We start from the raw sequence: 26,706 nt of genomic DNA on the forward strand, positions 1-26,706 counted from the left end.
CATGGGATGAATCCAGTCTGCTGCATATTGAGCTAGAGTTAGTATTCAACAGGTTCTGCTTCTCACACAAACATTAATTGGTTCCCTCTTCAAGATCCAATTAAAAAAAGCCTTTCTTGTTTTAAATTTGCTCCTTGGACTTGCTTGGAGACATTGGGTAACATTTTCAACTCCTCCCCTCCCCGCAATGAATTTGGAACCTAAGTCTCATTGACTCTCAATGAGATTTAGGCTCCTAAAAGTCCATGAGACTCTTGAACATAGCACTTGAGAGCCTGAGTCACTTAGTCATTTTTGAAAATTTTACCCATTGGCTCTATTTTTCCTTTTCTCCTTCCTTCTTCACCTCACACTGTCCTCCCCATTGTGTCTCCCAATGAAATCTTGACCTTGTTAGTGTGTGAGTCTACTTCTCTGCAGCTTCTGCCATTTGGACCAGAGTTCAAGTTTTGTTGAGAAATTAAGAGACAGAGGCAAGGAACAGAAGCTATGTCTTAAAGTAAAATTGAAGTGAGGTACACAGTTGATGACATGCGGAAATACTTGAAAACTAGTCCAAATAATAGGAGCTGGAGAGAAGGATTTCTCACACCAGCAATGTTAAGAAATGGTAGCTATTATTTATATGTACTATTTCATTGTTTGGAATATGTAAGAGAGATTTTAAGTCAGGCAAGCTGGAAGCATATGCTTAAACATTCCAAACATATTTGGAGATTTCCTGTACAGTTCTTAATTTGATGATATAGAAATAAATTAATGGCCTGTTTATTTCATACTTGAATTATTTTACTTTACAAAGTATCTCAATAGTACCAGGAGTACAAAATGAAAGCGATGGTAGAAATGAACTTCTTAAATATGCCTCTGGCTTCCACTGCTGATCATCATGACTAACCTTTGGAAGGAAATATAATTAAAATTGACATTCCACAAAGCTTTCAAGATTCTCATAGGTGGTGCACTAAATACTTGACAGTACTGAAACTTCTTGTCCCTTATTTTTGCTGCAAAACAGGAACTACTGTATTTCTCACATTCATTTCATGGAGGTGACATCCTTTGAAGATACAGCACTTTTTTAGTTGCATACAGTGGCACATACAATACATACATTAGTTGGGGAAAATAAATGACTTGCCTATGGTTTTCTCAATATGTAGCCCATTAAGTCTAAAGAGCACGTAAAAGCTAATGTCAGACTTCAGTTTAAAGGATCATTAAATAACTATTCTAGTAAACTGTTAAATGTCTGACTTCCAACAGCCAAGTACTGTACCCACGCATTTGCCAAAGTTATGTTTCTGAAACCTTGTTGCCAACTCATTGTAAAGCCTCTGTGAACTTTTAAGTATAAAATAAATGTTGTTGCTTTCGTTCTAAGAACATATAATTTTCCTGTAGCAGACTCCTTGTTAGCACTAACAATCTATTTTCAGAGCGCATGCATCAAAAGAGAATGTGCTCAACAACATCAGAAAAATATAATTGTGCTTTCCATTGTGGGGCAAAGATTTCCCAGCACCTCCCCTGGCCCTCACTGTCACAAATGCAGTGTTAGGTTTCTGAAATCATTTAAATTTTGTCTTTAGGAAATCTACATTCATAAAAAATGCTTGGATATGCGTATTGCTTCCCCTTCCCTTGCTTGGCTGTCAAAACACACTGATGCTTTTGAAGATTTATGGTAGATGGGTAATGAGATTGCTGAATGTTAACTGCAGCATTCAGAATTCATTAGGGGGTAGGAAAAGAGAAGGTTATTGGGACTTCAGCTCAGTGCAGATAGGTGATATAACTTTGTTTTCAATCAGGAAGGTTAAACATAAATACGTTACATTTTTTATTAGAAAAACATCCAGTCTTTATGTCATCGAGCAGTCAAATGAAATCTTTCACAGAAAATAGGGAAATGTCAGGTTGCATTCAGTTGAACACAGTGAGTCAGAAGGACATTACGCAATTTTTCAGTAGCACATTCATACAGGAACCAAGCTATACCGGATGCATTTTATTAAGTACAATAGAGTCATGTGAAAAATCAAGAGTAGGTGATAGCAAACAAGCTCCCATGCCTATATAATTGTGTGTGAAAGAAAATATGTTAGAAAGTCCCTCCAAAAGGGTTAACTATTGATGACAAATTTAAAAGTCTGACTTGCAGGGTTGTAACTAATGGCTGTAGTTCATGCTATAAATAAGGAAGGTCAGGAGAGGATGGCATCTTTGTGAAATAAGCTAGTTAATGGCAAGAGCCCAGTAAAGCTATGGAAAATGTGTAAAGATTTCCCTAAGATAGTCCCAAATCCTGAGTTTCTTAATGAATTTGTAAGGAACCTCTAACTGTCTTCAGTGGGAGTTTGTCTCGAAAGTGCTTCAGGATTTGGTCCCCAGAATTGTATTGTCTACGCAAACGTACTCTTTATCAAGAACAGAATCGAACTTAGCCTCTGTATTAAACAATTTAATATATTCTGTATTTGGAAGTGAATCTTTTCTTTTAAAGTTTAGACATTAATAGACAGCAAGACGTCTACATTGTGCAAAAGTCTACAGCTTTTGTATGTGGACTGATCCAATCTATAGTGCTAGAATCAGAACAGGGCATTTTTCAGTATTCTATTCGTCCTACTTTAGAGATGTAAATAAAGAGAATGCTACCTTTAAATAGCAGTATTAAGGAGGAAACTTAAATACAGAGTTCAGCTGAATATTTAGCAAGAAAAGGGGTAAAGGAAATTCTCTACTTAAGGTTGTGACTTAAAACAGGGAAGTAGGTGAATTTGTCAGAAATGAAGATTGAAGGGTTTTTTTTGGCAAATGTACTTCTGCGGCTTTGTCCCTCACTGTAATTTCCACTGATGCTCTTAACATCAGTGGTGCTCGACACCACAGAAAATCAGGCCCCTGATTTTGGTGTTAATTTTAGCACTCAACTATGAAAGTTTTGCTCCCTGTGTTTAAATATTAGATGCCTTAGAAATATCTGTTTGGGGGCAGAGGAGGGCAGAGAAGGGAGATTCCAGGGAGAGAGAGAAATTAAGAAGTATAGGTAGAATTGTTTCATGTTTTTCAAAGTTTTCCAGGAAGTGTCAGCACCTGTTTAGGGAAACTGTGCTCCATGTATACAGGCTCATACAGTGATATGAAAAGTACTCTCTCCTAAGACTACTGGTGTGAACTCCAAGCTATGTTGGCTCAACGGAGCACATCTCTGAGCCAGAAGTTGAAGCAGAAAAGTAGAACATATATGGCCTCAAAGAAGGTGCAATATCCTTCACAAGAGAGGTTGACCATGACTGCTGCTTCTTTTCCTCACCCACCCAGTTTCTTCAGGCAATTTCAGATTGTTCTTGGCCATGTCAATGTGTAATAAATAAAACAAAACATTCTCAGACACCCCCCAGCACCATACTGAGTCTAATGTGTAATAATCTTTAGGCTGTTCAGTTTATCAGTCATGACATCTAGCAGTTATTTGGCACTATAATTCATATTGATCATGCATATCAACATCCCTCATATGAGAGAAATGCCAAAGCAGCAATGGCATGGGCTGAGAGAGTGAAATTGCCTGATTTGGTTAAATGCATGTGGGAGAGTGCCTCAGATCAGGAGGAGATCAATCTGCATGTCGTGTTCCCAACATTGTTGTGGTACAAAAGCTTAAAGTTTCAGATAAGCACTAAACAGAATTGGAGGGACAAGACGAACTATCAGGACCCAAACTGCAACAGCACATTAATATTTACTGGGCATGTTTTTATACCCTCTAATCAGATTGACAGATGTAGCTGTATTTTAAGGCAGTATCATTCAATGAGGAGGAAAAATTATGGACACTTTTTTTTTTTTTTAACAAATCATCTCCGACATTCATTAGATGGGGGGAAGGAGAGAAGCTGAGTGCTGGTGGGAAAAGAATGCAATTATTCCAAGCCTTCTGACAGGCCTGTACTTCTTCCTTCCAGCTTAGCTGCTTTGACCATAGACTTGGGGCTCGTGGGACATGGACCAGATTGAAAAACTAGAAGCAGACAGATGGTTATTTGTAATCATCATGTAAATGTAAATCCTATAAAAAAATGTTGTTGTTTTTTCTCCTAAGGGCTTGAAAGCTGCTGTAGTGGAAAGTAGGATTAAGGGATAGCTATCTAGCCTAGAATAATTTTGACCCCTGCACCTCCTCCTTCATAAAACATTGTTTTTAATCTGGCTCTTTTAAACATATTGTTAGAGCCCTGATTCGGTTTCTATATAATTCCCTTAGTTTATGGGCATCAGTTTGACCGGGGTCTGGATTTGGGCCTAAGCTGGCAGGTGCTGGTAAGCAGTTGCCTTGGTAGCAGGACTTTTTTGTTCATTATAGCAGGTGCATTGCCGGCAAGTGTTTATCTCAATACTTCTATTGCTGGATGTAGTTGCTGCCAGTTAATATACTTGTGCATACTTCCCAAATTGCCTTTCAGAACTTCAAATACGATATGATTCTTCACAGACAACTATCTTGTTTGAGCAGCGTTACAGACAACCATACATTAGAGCTGCAAAGAGACTGATCAAACTTTAATTAACTTTTTGTTCCCAACATCATCATCAAACTATATGTACAATATGTGTATCCTTTTCAACTATCAAATCCTTAAGGAATCTAGTAAGGTTTCTACTTAGTGGTGCTGCAGCAAAATGCCAGTCATAGGTTTCTGAACCTCACATGTAATGAATGTGCCTAGCTCAAGCTAGCTGGATGGCATGGCATGGCACTCTTTGTGCTGCCATAATTGACATCTGGATTTATAAGTGACCTGAAGATTCTTACTCCCTGAGGATATCAGGTGCACTGTGGAGGTTATGATGTGGAGTCACACTGGGCTGGATGCTGGCCATACTGCTTGTCAGCATCCTTTGTCACATGTAGAGTGACTCTAATGACAAACATAAAGGAGGCTGTACATCCCATGTTAAGTGCCAAGATGAGGTCAGCTAATGCTCAGAGGGTGAGAACAGAGCAAAAAAGAACACTGGATGAAGAAGTTGGATCTGTCTGTAGCCTTTCACCACTTACCTTTGAATTTTTAGATAGCTATTATTAGTAGACTTCCAGAAAGACTCTGAGAAGTGTTGGGTTCTGGTATGAAAAAAAAAAAAAGCTCCAATCAATGTCGGGAGATGGTGTTCTGCTAAGATACACTAATGGTCTCTTGAAAATATGAAGAAATTGTGAATAATTTGCTCGAAAAATGTTCTGCAGTTCCCAGTCTTTCTGATTTCACAGACCATTGAGCTGTTGGATATGGGGAATGCACTAAGCTGAGGTGCAGCTTTTCCATGTGCGTTTCCACATTAATATGTGTAAACTCAACTTTCAGCTAATGGTAGTTTCTTCCATTGATTCCTGTGCTTCTTAGTGTCTTGCTGCTGGGACATTTGAATGGCAAGTTACCACTCTGAAACCTCTGCCTCTAAGGCCTGGCCTACTCCACAAAGCTCAGTTGACATGAGCCGTCTTGTGTCAACCTAATTGTGCATGTGTCCACACTTAAATTTGTCTCCCACCAACTTAAGTGCTCCGTTACAGTGACATAGTAACACCACCTCCCTCAGCGGCATTGAGCCATTCTCAATATACTGCGGTTGATACAGTGTGAGTGCAGACTGTGTTACTTATGTCGACCATGACAGTCCTCCACCAGCTGTCCCACAATGCCCAACACTGACCGGTGTGATCACAATTGTGAACTCCACTGCCCAGGGGTCACAAAGAGAAGGCTCCCCCGCCCTTTTCCCTTTAAAGCCTTGTGAATGTTTGAAATGCCTTTTCCTGATTGTCCAGCTTGGCAAGCACATCTAGGAGCTCTCCTTTCTTGTGTGCAACTGCCAGCTGACCATACTGGCTACGTACTCTGGCTTGGAATACACAAGAAATACTGGATCCCTTAGGCCTGTGGGAAGAAGAGGCTGTGCAGGTACAGCTATGGACCAGCTATAGCAACATCGACATCTGTAAGCAGATTGGATATAGGATAAGAGGTACAACAAGGATCACCAGCAGTGCTGCATGAAAGCAGACCAGTTGCAGCAGGCATATCAGAAGGCCAAGGAGGCCAGTAGTCGATCTGGTGCCTAACTACAAAGAGCTATATGCCATAGTTGGTGGAGACCACCACCTGGCACACCATTGTAGTTACCTCAGAGGAACCCAAGCCACAGGCCCCTGGTGTGAACACTGAGGAGGAGGAACATGGGGGACTGGGGAATCCAACTATGTCACAAGCCAGGACCTGTTTGTGACTCCACCACAGTCCTTTTGCTCCCAGTTGTCAAGCATGGCTAAGCACAATGCAGGGAAAGGAACCTTGGGTAAGTGTGCAGTTGTATTTCCCGTTATAGTGACTACTGTTGGCAGCCCCAATTTAACAGAACACAGCTACTGACTTTTCATTAATTTACTCATACTAGAAGAGATAGTGGTACAACAAAGAGAGGTAGTATTCCTATCAGGTTTTCATTCCCCACTAGAGTGAGGTGGGGGGACCGCGGGGAGAGCATTTTGTTTATTTACACAGGGCTGGCCTTAAATCCTCCTGAGAGATCTTGATAAAACTTTCATGGAGGTACTCTGCATCATCTCCTGAAGCTTTCTAGGAATGGCAGCCTTATTTCTACCTTCACAGTAGGATGCTTTCCCACATCAGTCAGCACTAACTTCAGCAGGCACCATTGCAGTACATAGGCTAGCAGCGTATGGGTCCAGACGACTTTGGTGGCCTACCCTCAGGAGTGAGATATCAGTTAAAATCACCACCACCTGTGGAAAATGGTGCCAGTTATTCAGTGTCATTGCTCTATACCCACAGAGTCATGCAACTGAGCAATTCCCTCCTTATTTCCCTCACCCCGGTGGGCCATTTTCACCATCACTGATGCTGTTAGTGGTGCTTGCACAAGCACTCTGAAACAGAAGTGTCAATAATCATGTCTTGTGTAAAATGTTAGGGGAGCAAGTTCTGAATCTTAATTTACACTTTCACTTTCACTTGTGACTATTCTGACAATGGTACCTTTGTGTATTTTATCTGTGGTTGCTGCCATTGTGGCCTTGAGGAGTCCCCCTCCACACCTGCAGAATGCCTAAGCCAGATGATGGGGGGAGAGGAGGACTCAGGATGACATGTTCAATGAGATCCTGCAAGGCAGGGCTGCATCAGACCATGAATAAAGTGCCTGAAGGGTGAATATTGCAGACAGCCTGGAAGGAAAAGCAGACAGAAAAAAGGCTCAGGAGTCCTAGCAGGAAAAGGAAAGAGAGATGCAGACACCAGGACATAATGGGGCTTCTCTGGTAGCAAAAACAGATGTTGCAGACTCTTGTGGACCTATAGGTTCAACAATCCCAGGCTCACTTCCCTTTGTTATCCATGGAGAGCTCCTTTGCAGCACATCCCTACCTCCCACAACACTCCAAGTGGCATCAAGAGTCGCAACCCTACCCCTACCACTCCACACCAGGGGCCATTAAGGACAACCACAGCTTCATGTGCACTGACCTGTAAAAGCCACAGTTCCTGCATGTGTAGCTAAAATGGACATGAATGTTTTTTCCCCTTGTTAAGTTCTGCTCCATTAATTTATTAAGTTTTTAGCGTATTTGCTTTTAAATTGCACAGCTTTTTCTTTGTACTGATTTTGTTACTCAGTACACTTCTATTATTTGGAAACAATTCATATTTATTAGTTCACAACATATGCTGCAGCATGCCTAGCGGTTCTGAAAGTGCCCACTTAATTGTTACTGTACAGTGTGAGATGACTCATAGGATCATTGACAAACATGGTAATAATCGTAAAAGTACAGCAAGCACCATAAAATTAATAGATGCATTGACATTATTATATTCATAAATGTACAACAAGTACCTCACAGTTCCCAACAGGCCCCGAACAGCAGAGTCATGTAGAGCACATTACTGTGGCTTGCTGTTGAAGTGTTCTTTCAAAGCCTCCCTGAGCTGTATAGCTCCAAGTTCTAATAGCCTGTGTGTCTGGCTGTTCAAACTCAGCAAACAGCCACTTCACCTCCATCCCAGAAGCAACTTTTCCCCCTTTGCTTCACAGATATTATGTAGCAGACAGCTAAAACCATTGGTATTTTTTTTTCACTTAGATCCAATCTTGTGAGTAAATACCGCCAGCGTCCCTTCAGTCTACCAAAAGTGCATTCAACTGTCATTCTGTACCCACTGAGCTGAATCTTTCCTTACTATTGTTGAGGTGGTGGGTGTATGGCTTCATGAGCCAGGGGAGCAAGGGGTAGGTTGTGTCCCACAGGGTCACTATTGGCATTTCAGCATCACTAGTGGTAAACTACTGTTTGGGAAAGAAAGTCCCTGCTAGTAGCTTTCAGTGTTCTTACAGATGCGTACATCATGTGCCTTCCCTTACCAGTCAACACTAGCATTGGTGAAGCTTCCTCAGTGATCCATCAAACCTTGCATAAAAACAAATGTACTCTGTGGCAAGATGTTTCTGGTGCCAAAATAGGGATATATGTGCCGTCTATAACCCAACCACAGTTCAGGAACTCCACTGGTGCAAATCCATCCACTATGTCTTTCACATGGTTGAGAGTCATACTCCTGTCTAGCAGGATACTATTAATGGATACTATTAATGGCCCTGTGAACGTGCATGACAATGGCCCCCACAGTGGATTTTCCAACTCCAAAATGATTTTCCACTGACTGGTAGCAATCTGGTGTTGCAAGTTTCCACAGTGCAATCGCCACTCGCTTCTCCTCTGTCAGTGCAATGCTCTTTCTGCTGATCCAGAATATGGCCTTCCACATCTGAAAGTTCTGCAGCCACTTCTAGTCACCCCAGGCCTGCACTACAATGCGATCCCAGCAGTCAATGTTTTTCTCAGGCCCAGAAGTGCCACTCCACCATCTGCAGCTGCTCCATAAATGCCACCAACAACCCTGAATTGATTCGTCCTCCAAGAAATTGTCATGTTTGCCAGTGATTCGGTGGTTCTTGCAGCTCTGCAAATACTGGAAGATTGTGTGTCCTGTTCTTGCAATGCTTATGACAATAGTGCAGAGCTGTGCAGGCTCCATGCGTCTGTCAGAGTTAGGGGACAGTGACAAGGGCCAAGTGGGTTCATGAGATTTTTTATCAAGGCACAAAAATTATGTGATGTAGATAGCATTATGGGATGGAATCATTTGCATGCTGGAAGTTGAAACACTTGCTCTCAGTCACTCCATGCAAATTGTTTCTTTCCCCACCATGCATTGCTAAAACTTCCCAAAAGACAGTGCACTGGATGGCAGCAGGTTGCATGCTGGATACCTGGCCAGGATGCACCATTCTGTGCATTGACACAAGTGCTCTTGGTAAGCACATGCAGCACTGATGCAAGGAGCCAAGCAGGACATGCACAAGGGATAACTTCTGTGGCTTTATGCCAACATAACTTGTGGCAGAAAAAATTTGTGGTTTACACATGGCCTAACAAACCTCCATTTCTTTTTATTTCCCAGGGATGATACTTTTGGAAATATTTGGGAGAGCCATGCTGATCTCATTGATGTTTGTGCTTTGTCATTACAACGTACATTGTCATTATTATGACAATGTACGTTGTAATGAGGGAGCCCTGAGTCATGTATTCTTCCTAAATGGCATCAAGTGATCTCTATTCATACTTATTCCTCCCCTTCTTTTACCCCATCCTCTTGTTCTTCATCCTCCTTATTTTTCTTCCTTTCCCTTCCTTTTACCCTCTTTCTCTTTTTCCCCATTTCACCTAACACATTGTTTCGTGCTCCATGATTTCTGTATTCTTGGTCATCTTTATTTCACCTCCCACCGCTATTCTTCCCCTTTGTCTCCATCTGTTTTCTTCTCTTCCTGTTTTCCAATTTTCTCTCCTGCATTTCCTAAAACATAAGACACTTTCAGAGGTACATAGTTAGATTCATCTATTACAGCCACAAGAGTCAAATTTCAATGTTTTTCTCCCCGCTAAATCTCAGTTCTGTGTTCATCCAAGCCCCTCTTGATATAGAAACAGGGTAGAGGGGGAAAGGGACTTCAAACCTTATTCTTGGCTGGCTGGGGCACTACTCTGCTCCTGGCATAAGTCAGAGCAGCTTCCATGTTGCTGTAACTTACTCTTGCTTTCCTGTGGCCCTCAGAGACTGTTCTGGCTGCTGAAAACAATCACAGTGTCCCCGCTATACTCTCATCCTCAACCCCTGTGTCAGGAACTGTGATTGGGTGGTATGGAACCATCATGCTTTGGGGAACATTTTGGTGTACCCTGTTAATTTTATTACCCTTTTGTATCTTTGGAATTGCATTAAAGGACGGTAATATAATGAAGAACCAGGTCATACGTATCTGTTTAACTTTTACAACAATTATGAGTTTAGTAGCATATGTAATGATGATGGAACCACTTGATGTTGTCCATAGGCCTCTTCAAAAGGATTAATGTCTGCCACTTGGCAGGTTTTTGAGTTTTAGAAATGGTTTATGCTTGCCAGCAGTTTACCAATTGTGCAAGGGGCTATTTCTCCACTCAAAAACATTTCTTTCTCTCTCAGCTCTCAGATATATGAGAGACTTCCAGAAATGGGTGGTTTTGAATGTTCCTTTTCTGGCCTCTCCCTTGAAATTGCTGCTGATGTTGCCTTTCTTGGTTCCATTTGGCAAATACTGTCTTTCTAATATGATTGCCATAAACATATATTGTAGTGCCAAATTGTTAGGGCCCATAATCTTCATCATGTTATTTCTGTATCGTGGGTTACCTTCCTTATATTCCATTTTATCTCAAAAAGCCAAAAGACCCTATTTTCTCTCAGTTTAGTTATTGTGGATCAAAAATTGGCATTGGACAAGCAATTTGCCTTAGTCAAAAATACCTTTTGGGTTGAGGCTTTTGGCAAGTCATTTGTTGGGAAAGCAGTACTAAACAATGCCCTTCAACCTACCAGATGTGCTACTTTGGAAAAGGTTGGGTCCTTGCCAAAATGCGGTTTGTTGCCCACCACTTCCTATCGTTTTTATTTGGTACCTTTAGAAATGGCCGAAATAGCCCCTCCTTTTGTGTTATATATATATATATATATAACACAATCATTTTTAATTATTTTCCTCTCCCCATTGGATTTGCTTGTGTATCTCAAAATGCTGAATGATAACTGTAACCCCACACCTATATTGAGTTCCACAATTATATGCACTCTCACCTCAGCACACTCAGAGTAATCTTTGTGCATATAAATGCTAATTTCTTCTTGTCTGTACAGAAGAGAACAGAAAATATGCAGTTTAAAATGTTATTTTTTATTTTATTAATAGTGAAAGCAGTAACTTAACTCTGCCTATAAACTGTGTGTGACCAATTTCTATTAAACTCTTCCTGACTGCACTTTCACTAGGATAAAGTGTTTTCTGATTTCTCGGAGGGCCCTGGTTTCATTAAGGGTGGGAACTCGTTAAAGCAGTAATGAAGCCCATACGAGCTGATATTCAAGAAGGGGAAATGCCCTAAATTCAATTTCAGTAGCTCTATCTAGAGCTATTTTCATTCTGATATTTATAAGAATGTCAATTAACCTAGAGATGAGGACACATGTGGAGGAATAACGATGAAGTAGATATCATTTCAACACACACTGGAGCCAGCTAGCTGGATCTAATCCTGCTGTACAGCAGCATGATTTACATAAGAAGCTAGCATGTGTTGCCTAATTTAGTTTTCAAACCTCTTAGCAATGTATATGCTTTTTCTTTTAGGCAGTGTGGACAAGACTGGTCAGGGCTGCAAGAAAATGAAAAGAACAGAAGAAGCACTGCTAGCATACTGTATATCAGCTCGATTTCTTGACAGCTTAAGAAAACGCTGATCATTTAGCACCAATTTGATCATAAAAAAATAATCCTTCCTGAATAAAGGCAAAACTCCACAATTTGATACCAGTGGTGTCATATCTAGAACCTTTTCACCTAGCCAGTAATGGGGGGGAGGGAAATCACTGACAAGAAAGGTGCCAATTGAAGAGCCAGGCACACCATATTTTTAAAAGGTTACAATTAATGTCCAGCATGCTGCTATCTTTAATGAAAAGAGTTCCGTGTCAGACCAGAAATACTGCCTTAAGGAATATTTCTCCTCAGAGCATCAGGCTGGCCAGATGTCACTTGGCAGGTGGATCTACAATAGAAGGATAAAAGCAGCAGTGTGTGTATATTGGTACTTTTGCTTTTAAATGATGAGCAATGCATTTACTTTTAGCAAATGTAAAGTAAAAACACGCACATCTTGTCTGTATTCATTTGATAAGACAGCCTACCTGTTGAGTCATCTTTCCTCTTCCCTCAGCCCCAAATAACTTATTTTGCAAGGAGTTTTACAGTGCACACAGTATACAAAGCTGTCATTTGACTAACTTGGAGGCTACTTTTACTGGAAAAACAATTTGTTTGCCTTTACCATGTTGCAATTCCTAACAACTCATTTTCTTTTCCTTTCCTCATTTGTTCCATTAGTGCTACGGGATGACTTTCGCCAAAACCCTACCGATGTTGTTGTGGCAGCTGGAGAACCTGCTATTCTGGAGTGCCAGCCTCCTCGAGGACATCCTGAGCCCACAATCTACTGGAAGAAAGATAAAATCCGTATTGACGACAGGGAAGAGAGAATTAGTGTAAGTCCTACCAAAATGCCATTGATAGATAATAGTTCCCAATGTTTTTAAAAAATATATTTCTCCTTGAATTTGAATGAGCACTGAATAATTTACATAGCTGTATCCACAAAGATATAAACCCCTGTCATTCAATTGGCTCCATGAGGGGAAATTCTTGTGCTTATATGAAACTTCACTGAAGTTACTGGGACACTAGGCAAACATTGGGTGTCCATATGCAGTTCTGACTGTAGGACTGAGGACGTAAGTATTCGTATTGGGCCTGCACCACACCCCCACTAGCCCCACAACTGAACACCTTGGAACTCTGGAACTGGAGCAGAATTTCACAGATTGTTTCTACAATGGGCCAAACCAAACCCTCCAGCACTAACCTTTCAAGAAGATAAAAATGTGCACCTCAGGTCTATCTCTAGTCATAGGAAGACCTGGTAACAAAGTCTACAGTTAAGATTGTCTAATATCTTCTACTAAAATAAGCTGTTGACTTCACAGAACTTTAACTAATCAGGAAGCAATTATTTTATGCTATCTGTCTATGGGCTGAATATTTTGAAAAGTTTAATCATAAATGAATCAGCTGTTGCTAAGAACAAGGTTAGGAAAAAATCCATCATTTTGTCCATGTTAAAAAGAATTGTTACAACTATTTCTATTCATAACTCTTCTATGCTTTGGAGTTGCCCAGATGTCAGGGATGTATCTTTGCCTTCCCTCTGAAAAGCTATCCAAATTTGTCCAAGCAAAAAGCTTCTGAAAAATACTAGTTTGCACGTGCTCAGGAGAAATTTGTTATCGCTTGGCAGCAAAATTCTCTGAACATTCCATCTTCTATTGGGCATGCTCCAGTGTGTTAGTGACCAGAGGATGTGGAGGAGAACAAGGAGACAGCCTGACTTGAATGCAAAGGAGTGAGAAGTAGGGGAAAGTGGGGAGAGGAAGGAACTGGTTGGGGTAATAGGGAGGAGGCATCGATAGATAGGGACAGGAACAATAGGTTGTAAAAGAGCTGAGGGGGACAGAGATGGGAATGAATCAGGGTCGTGTCATGAAGAAGGCTGTTATCTGTAAAACCCTTGCACAGGCCACCTTAATACTGGCCTTTCCTAAATTTTGAATAATTGGCTTTGCAACCTTAGTATTCCTTTAACATGGTTATTTTATACATAATACATTTTGAACTTGTTCAGTGCTGGTATAATTGATATAATTGATACAATGGTGGCCTTTGGAAACTTGATTGCGTTTGATGTGTAAGGATTTTCAGTTAAATGATCTGAATATATGTACTATTCAAGGTGTTGTGGGCCAGACTTTCTGCACTAAGTTCTGCTCAAACTGGGGGGAGGAAGGAAGAGTAACAGGGCACTTACTACACTTCCCTGCATCTCAGGTTATAGTGGCTCCAGCCCTGACTTAAGTTGAAGCAACCTATTGGCTACTCTAACTTATAACAGCTACCTATGGTCCCAAAGAGTACATACATTTTCTGGGAATTTGCAGCGCTGAGCTGTGGCCTGTCTTCTAATCAACCTGATCATTCTCTTCCTTAATATGTCCCCTGTGCTGGAGTTGAGATGAGGCTGATATAGAAGTCAGAGGAATTCTCAGTTGGGCATCTGTAGGTTGATTCCATCCCATTTGCACCAGTAAGAAATAAGGAGAAAATCTGGCCTTGTAAGTACAGAGAGTACAAGGGAATACTACAGATTCTGAGATCAATTTGCTGTAGGTAAAACTGGCTTCCTTTTAAAGTGCCACTACAGTACGGTAGGCTTACAAATTTGTATACTATAAATAGTGTACCAGATGCAGCATATATCACCAAAGAAAGGTAGCAAGAAATGTAATTGTTCTGAAATATAAGGGCATCATACAAAAACAAAAAATTGAGACAAGACCAGAAGTAGGGTCAAATATACTTCAGAAGAGCCTACTAGCAAATTAGTATTGGTATTGTTCAATACCAAATAGATGGGCTGATAACCCTTAAACAACAAAAGTCAAGGCTTAAAAAACAAAAGACCCCTCCACCCCCACCATATTTGAGATCTTTGCAATCTAAGAGCCTCCCTTTATTTTTGATTGTTTATGTAAATTAAAATGTCTTTTCTTTGCTTCAAACAGATACGAGGTGGGAAACTAATGATCTCAAACACGAGGAAAAGTGATGCTGGCATGTACACTTGTGTTGGTACCAATATGGTTGGCGAACGAGACAGCGATCCAGCAGAGCTGACTGTCTTTGGTAAAACTACTTCCTCGGCTTTTGTTTTGTTTTTACTACACATGTAAAACATTGAATTGATCTAGCTGAATAGCCAAAGCAGGTGACAAAGTCAGGGTAACAAAAGACAGAGTAACTGCTAATTTACAGGCTACATTTCACAATTTTCCATGAAGCACAAGTTTCAAGGGTTACATGTTATAAGTTAGGAGCTGGGATGAAGCAGTCATTTTTGTGAGTGCATAGTTTAAATCTAATTGGAGGTCCTTGATGAAATTCATAAACTCAGAAACCTTAATCCAGTAGATAATGCTTTCCTCCACAAAATTACCGAGTCTAATTGAGCCACTTTTAATACAGTATCTGCTTAGCAGAGACTTGGACCAACATAGACGGTTTAAATAATTTCTTATTCCCAGAGGGTTCTGAGATCAAAGCACAGCACACAGGAGCTGGATCAACTGTACAAAGTCTTTAGATAAAAATATCTATATAGTTAAGAAGCTGATCTCATGAGTTTATCACATTTTACTTTAAAATGGCACCAACCCCCATTCCCCATGTCCACCCTTCATCCTTTAAGTCACAAGCATCAATTCGGTTCTTGATGCTGCTGAATTAATTAAAAGCTAATAAGGTAATTGGATGATGGAGTTTTCAAACTGTAATGACTCGAGCAAGGAATCAACCAGGTCATTTTGCCCTACCAGGAGATTATGGAGGGAGAATACAGAAGTGAATTTACAGTTGTATCCATCTGACTAACAACTGGACAAGAAACAAGGTTGTAAAATCCTGCTGGGGCAAACACTGCAGTGGTAATATTTCTGTCTACCATTAACAGTGTTTCTGTATATACTACTTAAGAGGTCTTGGACGGACAAAATTAAAAAAACCCCGCTAATATTTGCTCATGTTAGAGTCTCTTAAAATAACATGGGGACTCCAAGGCATACCACTTCAGTCAGTCTTCCAAAATAGAACACCCATAGAGAATACCAATTTACAAGCTGCATCTTTGTCTGATGGTATGGCTCGAGTTTTGTATTGTGGAATATACATTCCTAATTTAAATATCTCTTATCTAATATCATCCTCATTTCCTTTTTCCAATGCCAAGTTTGGGTTGAGTTGAGGTTATAAACAGATTCCATACACATTTGTTTAGAGCCACCATTTGAGACTGTTGGGGTGTTGCCTGGGTGATTTTATATACCATGTGATCCCACCTTCTCCTTGAACAGCCACAGCCTCTCTCACCCTACTCTCTCCCATAGAGAATAATTTTAGGCAATTGGCATGGGGTCATTCTAGCAACATGGCCAATCTGGTGCCCTTTGATGATTGTAGTGACTCACTGCACTTTCAGACTTCTGTGGATGTTGTCATTTCTTAATCTATCTAGTCTCGTCATGCCTATGATATGGTGCAGGCACCTCGTTTCAAACATTTGCCGCTTTTGCTGCAGGTGCTTTGTCTGAACCCATGTTTTGGAACTGAAAAATAATGTGTACACAATGAGTGCTGGATATGATCTGGTTTTAACTGTCATGGATACTGATTTAAGGTTCCAAATATTTTTATTCAGGCATGCGAACGTTCTACTGGCAGCAGCTATCTGGTTATCAATGTCATCTTCATGTTGACGTGTTAATCCAAGTAGCAGCAGCTGTCTACTTCTTCAATGTCTACACCATTAATGAATAACTTTGCCTGTTTCTTGATTTTTGATGTTACCAGTAGCCTTGTCTTCTATTCATTCATTTTTAATCCTTATTCTCTGGCTCTTGTGCACAGCTTAATTGTTGCTTATTGGTTGCATTTCTCCTGAGACACTGTCATTACAATGTTGTCTGCAAGGTCAAGGTGATTGATAATTTGCCCCAATATCCTGCAGCCTCCATCAATGTTACTAAGAAAGTTGGACAAAATATTTTCTATGTTTAGAGCAAAAAGTATCGGACTGAGTATTAATCTCTGTTTTGACTCCAGTTTTCACTTCAAACCACTCTGTCAGCTCTCCATTAACCCTTACTGCATACCAAGCAAGGCTATACATACTCTGCAATACTTGAGTAAGCTTGCTGCTAGCATTGTATCCCTTGAGTACTTTGCACAAAGCCTTTCAGTTGACAGAGTCAAATGCTTTCTTAAAGGTAAGGAATGTGCAAAACAGAGGTTCATTGAACCTGGTGTGTCTCGTCAAGATTTTACCAAAAACAACTGTCTGATTTGTTGTGGAGTGCTCAGGTCTAGAGCCAGTGTGTGACTCAGAAAGGATTTCCTCTGCTCTTCTTTTCATTCAGCTGAGAATCAATCTACAGGATACCATGCTAGGAATAATCATAAGACTTATTCCTTGGTAGTTATTGCAATCAATCAGATGACCTTTCTTTAAAGAGTTGGTACAATGATTGAGCATAGTCAGATTTCAGGGACTTCACCCTTTGCCCAAATTATGTTAAATAGTTTGTAATGGAGCATGACCGTGCCTCTCCACCATGCTTTAACACTTCAGGTAGTACGCTCTGTGGACCAGGGGCCTTGTTGTTTTACAGGGGCCTCATTGCACCTTTAATTTCTGCTTCCATTATGTGTTCTTCATTGTTGCCTTTGTAGCTGATGGTCTCAAGGACATCTGGGTCAACTTGACTATTCAGGTGGAGTAGCTGATGAAAATGTTCTTTCCATCTTTTGAGCTGATCTTTCATCACGTAGCTGACTTGTTGCAGGTGTTAACTTCTGTAATAGTTTTTTCAAGCTCCATGTCTTCTCTCTCAAGCCATTGCAGTTTTTCAAGCTCTTTGTCTTCTCTCTTAAGCCATTCTTTCTCAGTTTTTTTTCACGATTCATTTTAGTTCCCTGTTGATCTATTTGTTTTTCTGCTCAGTAAAATCTTCAGCTTTCCAATGTTCTTGATATGTTTTTCTTTTTTGATGGGTTTTTGATCTCTCCTGTGACCCACTTTTTCCTTTTTGGATACAACCTCATCTTTAAAACCTCCTCACTTGTTGCATGATTGATGGTTTTTTGCTCTGCCCAGACTTGTTCTATTGTTGTGTCATCTAGGTTTAAATGAAGGGCAAAATGTCCACCAATGATATTCTGAAAGGGTACCTTAGTGTCTGTATTTTTTCAAAACTTTGATATTATAAACTGTCTTGGCTACTTTTGAAAATTTTGAAATATGAAGTTTGATCACCGCTTGATGGTCTGAGTTTGCATTCAGACTTCTGTAGACCCTAATACACTTGTTTTCCAGCATTGTCTTACTAAGATGAAGTTGATCATGTTTTCTGCAATACCATCATTAGAAATCCGAGTTTCTTTATGGAATTACCTGTGCTGAAATGCTAAGTTTCTTATAAACAAGTTGTTAGATTGCTTCAGTTCTGCACTATTATCACCTCTCATTTCTTGATCCTATTTCTTCTTTTCCCCTGGTGTTCTCTCAGGCCATGTTATCACGCCCAGTCTTGGCAGTAAAACCCTTCATTACAAGCAGAAGATTTCTAGACGGGGTTCGTGAAAACTCTGCTTGAAGATAATTGTAAACTTGGTTTGTGGCCCTGTTTGTCTTATCTAATGTGGTATACAATGTTATTGGTCTTCGCACATACACACAGATCAAGATTTGTTTCTCCATTTCAGACAAAGTGTGAGCATGAAAAGGGTTCCCTTTAGTGAAGTTCCATGACTACCTGTGGATTTGCCATGGTGCAGTATTACAGGACTGTAAACTACCATTCTGCTTACTGCATCGACGAAGCATGAAAGCACATAACTTTTTTAAATGCTACTTTTGCACCTTGCAAGAAATACCAATATTGGATTATAGTTTCCATTACAATTAGCACATCAACATTATTTTATATTATTATATAATATTAGAGATTGAGAGAGAGAGAGAGAGAGAGAGAGAGAGAGAGAGAGAGAGAGGACTGCTCTTCTTCATTACTTTGAGTACTAGTAATTTGTGGTCACGATCCCTGTAGATACTAAACAGATTGAAGTTCAAATCTACAAAGCTCTACAATTCCCGTATCTCGTTAAAGGAATTAAATACTAGGGATAAAATTATGTGAAAAATACATTTAAATTCCTATACTGCAAAGGCATGACAAGTATTAGGTTTGCCTTAATATTCAAACTTTTATGTAGTCAATTACAATAGTCTGAAAATTTGCTACAGGATATAAGCATAGCAGTCAACCAGTAAAGTACATTCTATGCCTGCCTTCCTAGTACTGTATAAAGGCAATGGTAAATGACATTAGCAGTTTTGATCCCACATAATTGAATTAGTCTATATAAGGAAATCTGTTCTTAGAAGTCCCTTGCTGTCCATATTTTTCCAGCAGGCCAATATATTCAAAGTTCGATGCTGAAAGTTAGGCATGTTTAGATGCCTAAATATGGATTGCCTGATTGAGTTGGTTTAAAAATGTTGGCTTTGATACTTAAAATAAATCCAGGACAGGAAATGAATCTGCCTTTACTGGGAAATTAAAAGGATTTATTAATGTTACTGGCAAATATACAGCAAGTACTGATTATGGTATGGAAAAGTTCATTAATCAGATGATTAACCACCCTTCTCCCCTTTTAAAGAAGCCCCAATCCAAAACAAAAAGAAAAAGAAAACCCTATGGCAAGCTTTAGTGCATGTGGCTACCCTACTAGGAAATAGGATAGTTCCGTACTACATTTTCAGAAATCAGTTGTAGCTTATTTTGGGCTCTGAAAGTTTTTCTATAATACCTTTTGTGTGTCACTCCTGATAGTTTTCAGGTTCCCTGTGCAGTTAATTTAGCTTGAGACAATGCCTCTGGAAAAACTGAATCCACATGGTGGTGACCAGTGGCTTGATGGGAACATCAAGGATGTCTGGGATTTTAAAAACAAAAGCCCGTAAACCCAACACCTTAAATAAAGCAATAAATGAAAACACAATAAAAGGGATAGTAAAAGAATGAGAGGAGAAGAGAAAAGATGGCAAGAAGGGGATGTGGATAGGTTGCAGTATTCAGAACCCTCCCACGGAGATGCACAAGTATTACTGAATAATATTCAGAAATATCCCCATTAGAACTGTTCTCAAAACAAGCGTTACATTTTTCCGTCTATTTATAAAACTGATATTTTTGTGTGCCTTTATGAAATCACTCCACAACAGCATTTTTAATTTTTGAGGTAAAAACAGGGATTTTGTCCTCCCTAGTCAAATCCTGAATCTTCTGCAAGCAGAAATTGTCCAACTTTTCACAGTAGCATTTGATAAATGTAACCAGTTATGTAAGCAGCACATCCCAAAATTAGTCCTGTTCTTTGAGTGGTGACACCAGAACAGCATTAGGTTTTGGCAGTCCTCTCTTTCAAGGGTTACTGCTTGCTTGAGTCTTCTGAGGCTCCCAGGTGTTATCTCACAGCAGAGCAACAAGAGAGCAAGAATACTGTCACAGAATCTAGGATCAGTGGATGACCAGTTAAACAAATTTCAATCACAAAAGGCAGCATGCTACTTAATTTTATTATGGATTCATTTCCCCCCCCCCCCGCCTCTAAATTCTAAAGACCAAATTCAGAAGTGTAAGTGGTATAAATTAGTTTGATTTAAATTGTGCCCAGGTCTGAACAGGCCAGATCAAAATTGACATAAAAGGCACCTTTGCCCCCTCACTCCATTCCTGTGCTGAGCAGAGCTCAGCATGATGGAGAATGTAGCCAGACAATCGTGCGCTCAGTTGTGCTCTGTTAGCAGTTAGGCTTGCATACAGCCACTTATACCCTCTCACAGTCTGAAGAACCAGAAGGTATACGTTAAGTATCATAGAAACTACTATTCTCACTGTCTTCTGTCAATTGCTTCTCTTCCTACACTCCTCTCATCAAAGATCTCAGCCTGAGTTGCTCCTTGCCACTATCTTGGACTCTAAGGGTCCGATTAATTGATGATGCATAAGGATGCATATGCTGTATGTGGTGTGAATAAGTTGTCATTAAATCTAAGGGACTCATCTGAAGCTCATTCATTGGCAGTCTTTCCATTTACTTCAGGAGGCTTTTTCTCAGGCTCTGAGAAAGTCAAAGTAATTAAAGACTTTGAGAGGGAATTTAAGTTGGTGAAACACAACTAGAGAGGGTGCTAGAAGGAGGTAAGTTATGCCACTTAGATTCCTCTAAGACAGATGCATCTCTGAATTCAGCCTTTTATTTTAAGCTATATGAAGTTTGTTATTGAGTCAGCATGAGGTAAGGAAGTGTCTTTGTTAGAAAGACATTGCCTGGTCAACAGCCGTAGGGACAGAATTTGAGTTGCCCATTAAGGATTACACTGTATTTGGAAAAGAAATACCCCTGGAAGAAGGAACTTTACTGAAGATATGAGATCCCAATTTTCTCCTTCTTATAGCCCTTGAGTCAGCACTATGTTCTGTGGCTACAAGATGGACTTTACTAAAGTATTCTGACAATTCTCTATATATCAAGTGTTCATTAATTGGGAAGAACGTCCTAAATACAGAACCACCAGCTTTTGTCATCATATTTTCACTTGCTCACTCAGCATACACTAAGAACCTTTTAAAACATAGCATGACCCACACTCATCCTTTCATCTCCTATGGCCTCATTTTTGGCAATGAGAGCTTTGAGGCTATTAGGGTGGAAAGTAATCCAAATCATGCTACAATTAACAAAATATTCACTCCATTGGCTGAGATCGGGAAAAAAATGCCTCTAATGTTCTTCCTTTGCATCAATATCTCTAGGTGAAAAAGCAGATTCCCCCCCCCTTGCAATATTTTTTTTAAAAAAGCATCTTAAACAGGTTTGTCATGCTTCTTACTAGAAGACGAAAACACCGTAAAAATGATTTTCTTTCCAATAAAGAAAGAGAAAACAGTTTTAAATTTAAGTAGAGGACACGTTACATCCCTTACTCCAGCAATTGTCTTGGCAGAAAAAGATATTAAAGCATTTAGGACTGCTTTTATTAGATTTTGACTTCCCATACATGATCATCTAACTTTTTTAAGGGGCATATAGAGGGCAGTAACACATATCTGAGGGCCATCAGGGCCTCTCTAATGGACTGCAGTATACACGTAATTAGTTAAATAAAGGAAAAGTAAGTACTGGGTGTCACATTCCAGGGTGCAATCCAGACCAGTGAAAGGGTGTGTCCCCTCTGCCCTACAACCTTGAGTGCCTCACAATGCTTTGTTGTTGTAGCTTTCAACTTGGGTTCCTCACAATCAGCCTGCCAGCCAGCAGGTCACACCATGAATGTCTGTGTGTGGCTACAGCCCTGGTCCAGCAACTTTGACCCAGCAGCCTGTTGGCAGCACAGCAGCCACACTCTGGCTTCCAACAGACTTGGTTACTACTTGAAGGATGACCCCATCACACTCCTACTCCCAATTTGCACCCCAAAACATGTGTTCTGCACTGTCGAGCCCTCTCCTGGAGAGTTCAGATATTTTAGGTCCATTGCTTCTGTAAGGCAAAAATATCCAACGTGTTGCTACTTTAACTGGAGTTACCAAGCCATTCACAACACTGGATTGGTTTTGATTAAAGAATAAAACACATTTATTTAACAACAAAGACATAACTTTTAAATGAGTACAAGTACAAGGTGCTAAAGTCAGAAATGGTTACAAGAGAAATAAAGATAAACCACTTTCTAATAGCTAAAACTTAACAGACTAGACTCGGTTCAAGATAAAATTCTCACCGCACACTCCCAGCAACAGGACTGACCAAATTTCAGGTCAGGATCTCTCCCAAAGTAAAATGGTAGCTTCCTTTGTTGTCTTAGGTGACAAAGAAAGAGGGAGAGATACATGGGCTGTTTTTGTTCCTCACCTTTATAGTCCAGTCAACCTCTGAAATGCATTTTCCTGAGTGTGAGCCCTAGATAATGTTGATTCCCACTGTGAGGTTGGAGTCACTGATTCTCATGGTGAAAGAGGTTCCAGGTTGCTGTTTGCTAAAATGTAGATCGATCTGTTACTGCCTCTCTTCTTTGCCAAAGAATGGCCACTTGACAGGATATTGCCCATTAACTTGGATGACACCTGACTAGAGGTGCCAGTTTGTCTTTTGGCTTTGAGAAACAGGTTTATCCAGTCCCCAGACTTGTCTGTTAATCCCATTTCAGTCATAATTTCAGTTTATGTTCATAACTTTACATATAATGTTGCTACATACATCTCACCATGATACTATTGGCTCAGTAAGTTAATAGTTTTCAAATGATACTTCACAAGACATATTTGTACAAAGATTATTACAGTCGTGTTTAGGATGTGAATGTAGGGTGCATTCAGTCGAGTACTGAATCGTTGGTAGGGCTCTACCAAATTCATGGCCATGAAAAACATGTCACAGACTGTGAAATCTGGTCTCAGAATTAAGAGTGGCAATACTGTGACCTTCCCAAAATAACATTGTGACACCCCTGCAACTCCCTTTTTGGGTCAGGACCCCCAGTTTGAGAAACGCTGGTCTCCCCCGTGAAATCTGATCTTTTGTTTGCTATTACCCAATACTATGCAGATTTCACAGGGGAGACCAGCTTCTTTATGGGTCAGGACCCCTACTATTACAACACCATGAAATTTAAGATTTAAATGGCTGAAATAATGACATTTACAATTTTTAAAATCCTATGACCTTGACATTGGCCAAAATGATCCGTGAATTTGGTAGGGCCCTAATAATTGATCTTCCTCCTCCAAAGAAAGAACAGGATTCTCCTTCTTATCTGGGTAGGATCAGTTCTGTAGGCTTTTGCCTCAAGTGCTGCAGCATATTGTAGGTGTCTACCTGGTTTTCTGGTTACATTAACAAGTCACTTTTATAACTGTAAGCAAAATTTTTTCTGAAGTTATAAAGGTCACACTAGTAATAGTACAACTAGCTGACATGACATATAACCATGACCTACTTTATAGTCCTCTTCAAAGAGTATTCATCTGCAAAGCATAGCTTGGGCAATGGGCACTTTATTTACTCAGCTCAAGCTTTTAAAATGGCTACATTAAAAATTTTATATGTGGCTGTGATTTTAATTTATCACCCTTTCCTGCTATTTTCTCAGATATATTGTGTTCTGAATATTGTTGACAGAATTACAATGTTTAATGACAGGTTTCAGAGTAGCAGCCGTGTTAGTCTGTATTCGAAAAAAGAACAGGAGTACTTGTGGCACCTTAGAGACTAACCAATTTATTTGAGCATAAGCTTTCGTTTAATTATACCACTAGACTTTATTTATGCCCAAAGCTTTAAAAAAAAGTCATATTTTCCAAAGTTCTGATCTGAAACTGGATTTGACTTGCCTGTGTGAGAAACATATTTCATTTATCATGCACTGGCAAGCACCGTTCTGTCTCCTGAGAGATTAATATTGTAAGCAAGTTATGCAGGTGATTCAAATCCAGTTAAACTCACATAAAGGATGTTATTTGCATTGCCAATGGCATTCACTCTGATCACTCTATAGCTGTATAATTAGCTATTGGACATACTCAGGGGCCTGTCTGAGTGATACAAAATGCAGAAAACAACAAAAGAAAAAACTTGTTTTTTTCCCTCATTCGCACTATGCAAAATGCAGAGATGATGGCAAAATGGAAATAACAGCTATTGTAATTTGAATGTCCTTGATAACTGTGCTCTGCACTTACGCAGTTATTTATTTTCCAGCAAGTTCTTAACAGTTGTGGAAAATATCCAATTCTGAGATGCTGCAATAGGCACCGACTTTCTAATGTGCCTCCCCAGGCCCCGCCACCACTCTACCCCTTCCCGAAGGCCTCACCCCGACCCTGCCTCTTCCTGCTCCCACACTGCGTCTGCCCCCACTTCTTCCTTGCCTCTCCCTGCCCCGCCCCATGCCACACCTTCTCTCCTCCCCCCAGCGCCTCCTGCCTGCTGCGGAACAGCTGATCCATGGCAGATGGGAGGCGCTGGGGGGAGGAGGAGGAGGAGGCACTGATTGGGGGAGCTGCCAGGGGCTGTTCTGCACCCACCTTTTTTTTTCATGGGTGCCCCGGGGCTGGTGTAAAAGAGCCCCGTTAAGTTTTTATCCCAGTTGGTGGGAGCCGCTGACCATCCCAACTTATCTACACTGGGTGGCTTATATTCAGTTTCAGTTTCTTAATCCTTGCAAAGGGGCCCCTGCCCATTGTGGGCCTTCTTATGGCTCTTCTGATAAGGGATCAAAAGGAAAATAGTGCACCTGGGAATAACTTCTTCCAGAGCCAACTCAAAGTGGAAAAGTTCAACAGTACCTTCTGTCTGAGTAGCAGTTTTCTACGAGTCCTTCTACCTGGATAGCTGAATCAGACTCACTCTGTTAGGCTTACCCTGGGAGTTCAATGCATTCCCTGTAGTGGTGGGCATTGTGATCTCCTGGATGGGAGTTTCTATTGCAGATTCAGGAGCTGCTCCAACTGTTTCCTGCTCAGGGTGATATCTCCCCCTGGCTGACTACAGTTTCCTCTCTAGCCCCATACACAGAATATTTCTGGTGCCTTCCTCATGAGTGTTGATTCTATACCATGTCAGGGCTGGTCTAGGTTGACATGGTCCTGCCTCAGCCCAGGGAACTGGACTTGATGACTTCTTGAGTTTCTTTTCAGCCCTACATTTTTCTGATTCTGTGAATCTTTGTCTGGGCAGCTCCTTGTACATGGTAGGTTGGCAATCTACTCCGTCTCTTAGCAGATTACTGATCCTGGTGCACTCGCCCTACTCTGTGGCATGGTGCAGAGGGGGAGGGCAGTGACCCCACTTCCCTGCCCCATTTTCCGATTCCCATTTCCCACAAACTGTCTGTACGCTACCCAGAGTGCAGGGAATGCAACTGTAACTTTGTGTGCCGATTGTGAAATTAGCAAGAATGGGATGTTTTTTGCTTGCCCCCTTTGACCCTGCATGGCTGCTCACAATGTAGCCATAGATTTAGTATTTCGTAGCCTGATATTGCATATTTGGAACTAGAGTAGATGCAGTTAAAATATTTGTTCTCTTTCTTAAGCTACTTTTTCTGTGGCAGCTGATTATGTAGTTTTGCTGCTCCTGTGGCATACAGTTTTTTATGTTTCATGCGGAATCTGTTGTGGCAGCCACTGACTTTCCTTCCTTGTTCTCAACTGTTGAGTGTATCTGTGCCCATTCTCATTAATCACAACATCATCAATTCATTTATATCTATACCTGTAATATTTTAATGTAGTCAACCCAACTTACTATATATCATTTTAAAATCTCTTTCAAGAACGACCCACGTTTCTCAGGAGACCAATTAACCAAGTGGTTCTGGAGGAAGAGGCAATAGAATTCCGATGTCAGGTCCAGGGGGATCCCCAGCCAACAGTCCGGTGGAAGAAAGATGATGTAGATTTGCCAAGAGGAAGGTAAGAGTAACCATTCTTGTTCTCATTGTCAGTCTCTCCTCTCTGGTTAACCCTGATTGCTTTGTTCTCTAGTGTAAAACCCTAGAAAGCAGATATAATAGGTAATCAGGTTTATTGCCTGTTGGTCAAATTACCCTATCAAATATGCTCCTGATCTGGTGAACTAAGGAAAACCAGTTGGGGTATGATCACCCATGGAAGAGGGTCTTGGGGAGAAGAGTGGTGGAGAGTTATTTTGTCAACATGGGCATTCACTCCACTTGAAGAACATATCTGATGAGCCCCCAGAAACAATAATAAGTACTTTAGAAAGCTGATATTCCAGAAA

General features: G+C 40.5%; 1 protein-coding gene across 11 annotated transcripts in view; it reads left to right on the top strand.

The window, feature by feature from the left end:
• Positions 1-26,706, top strand: part of ROBO2 (roundabout guidance receptor 2) — a 643,837-nt gene that overhangs the window by 432,403 nt on the left and 184,728 nt on the right. For all 11 annotated transcript variants that reach the window (XM_073303863.2, XM_073303872.2, XM_073303897.2 and 8 more), the window contains exons 3-5: positions 12,562-12,719; positions 14,850-14,970; positions 26,240-26,378. In XM_073303863.2, coding sequence (XP_073159964.1) covers positions 12,562-12,719; positions 14,850-14,970; positions 26,240-26,378 — 418 coding nt within the window. The remainder of the gene's footprint in view (positions 1-12,561; positions 12,720-14,849; positions 14,971-26,239; positions 26,379-26,706) is intronic.

The sequence above is a fragment of the Lepidochelys kempii genome, chromosome 1 (assembly GCF_965140285.1).
Source record: "Lepidochelys kempii isolate rLepKem1 chromosome 1, rLepKem1.hap1, whole genome shotgun sequence".
NCBI classification, from domain to species: domain Eukaryota; kingdom Metazoa; phylum Chordata; order Testudines; family Cheloniidae; genus Lepidochelys; species Lepidochelys kempii.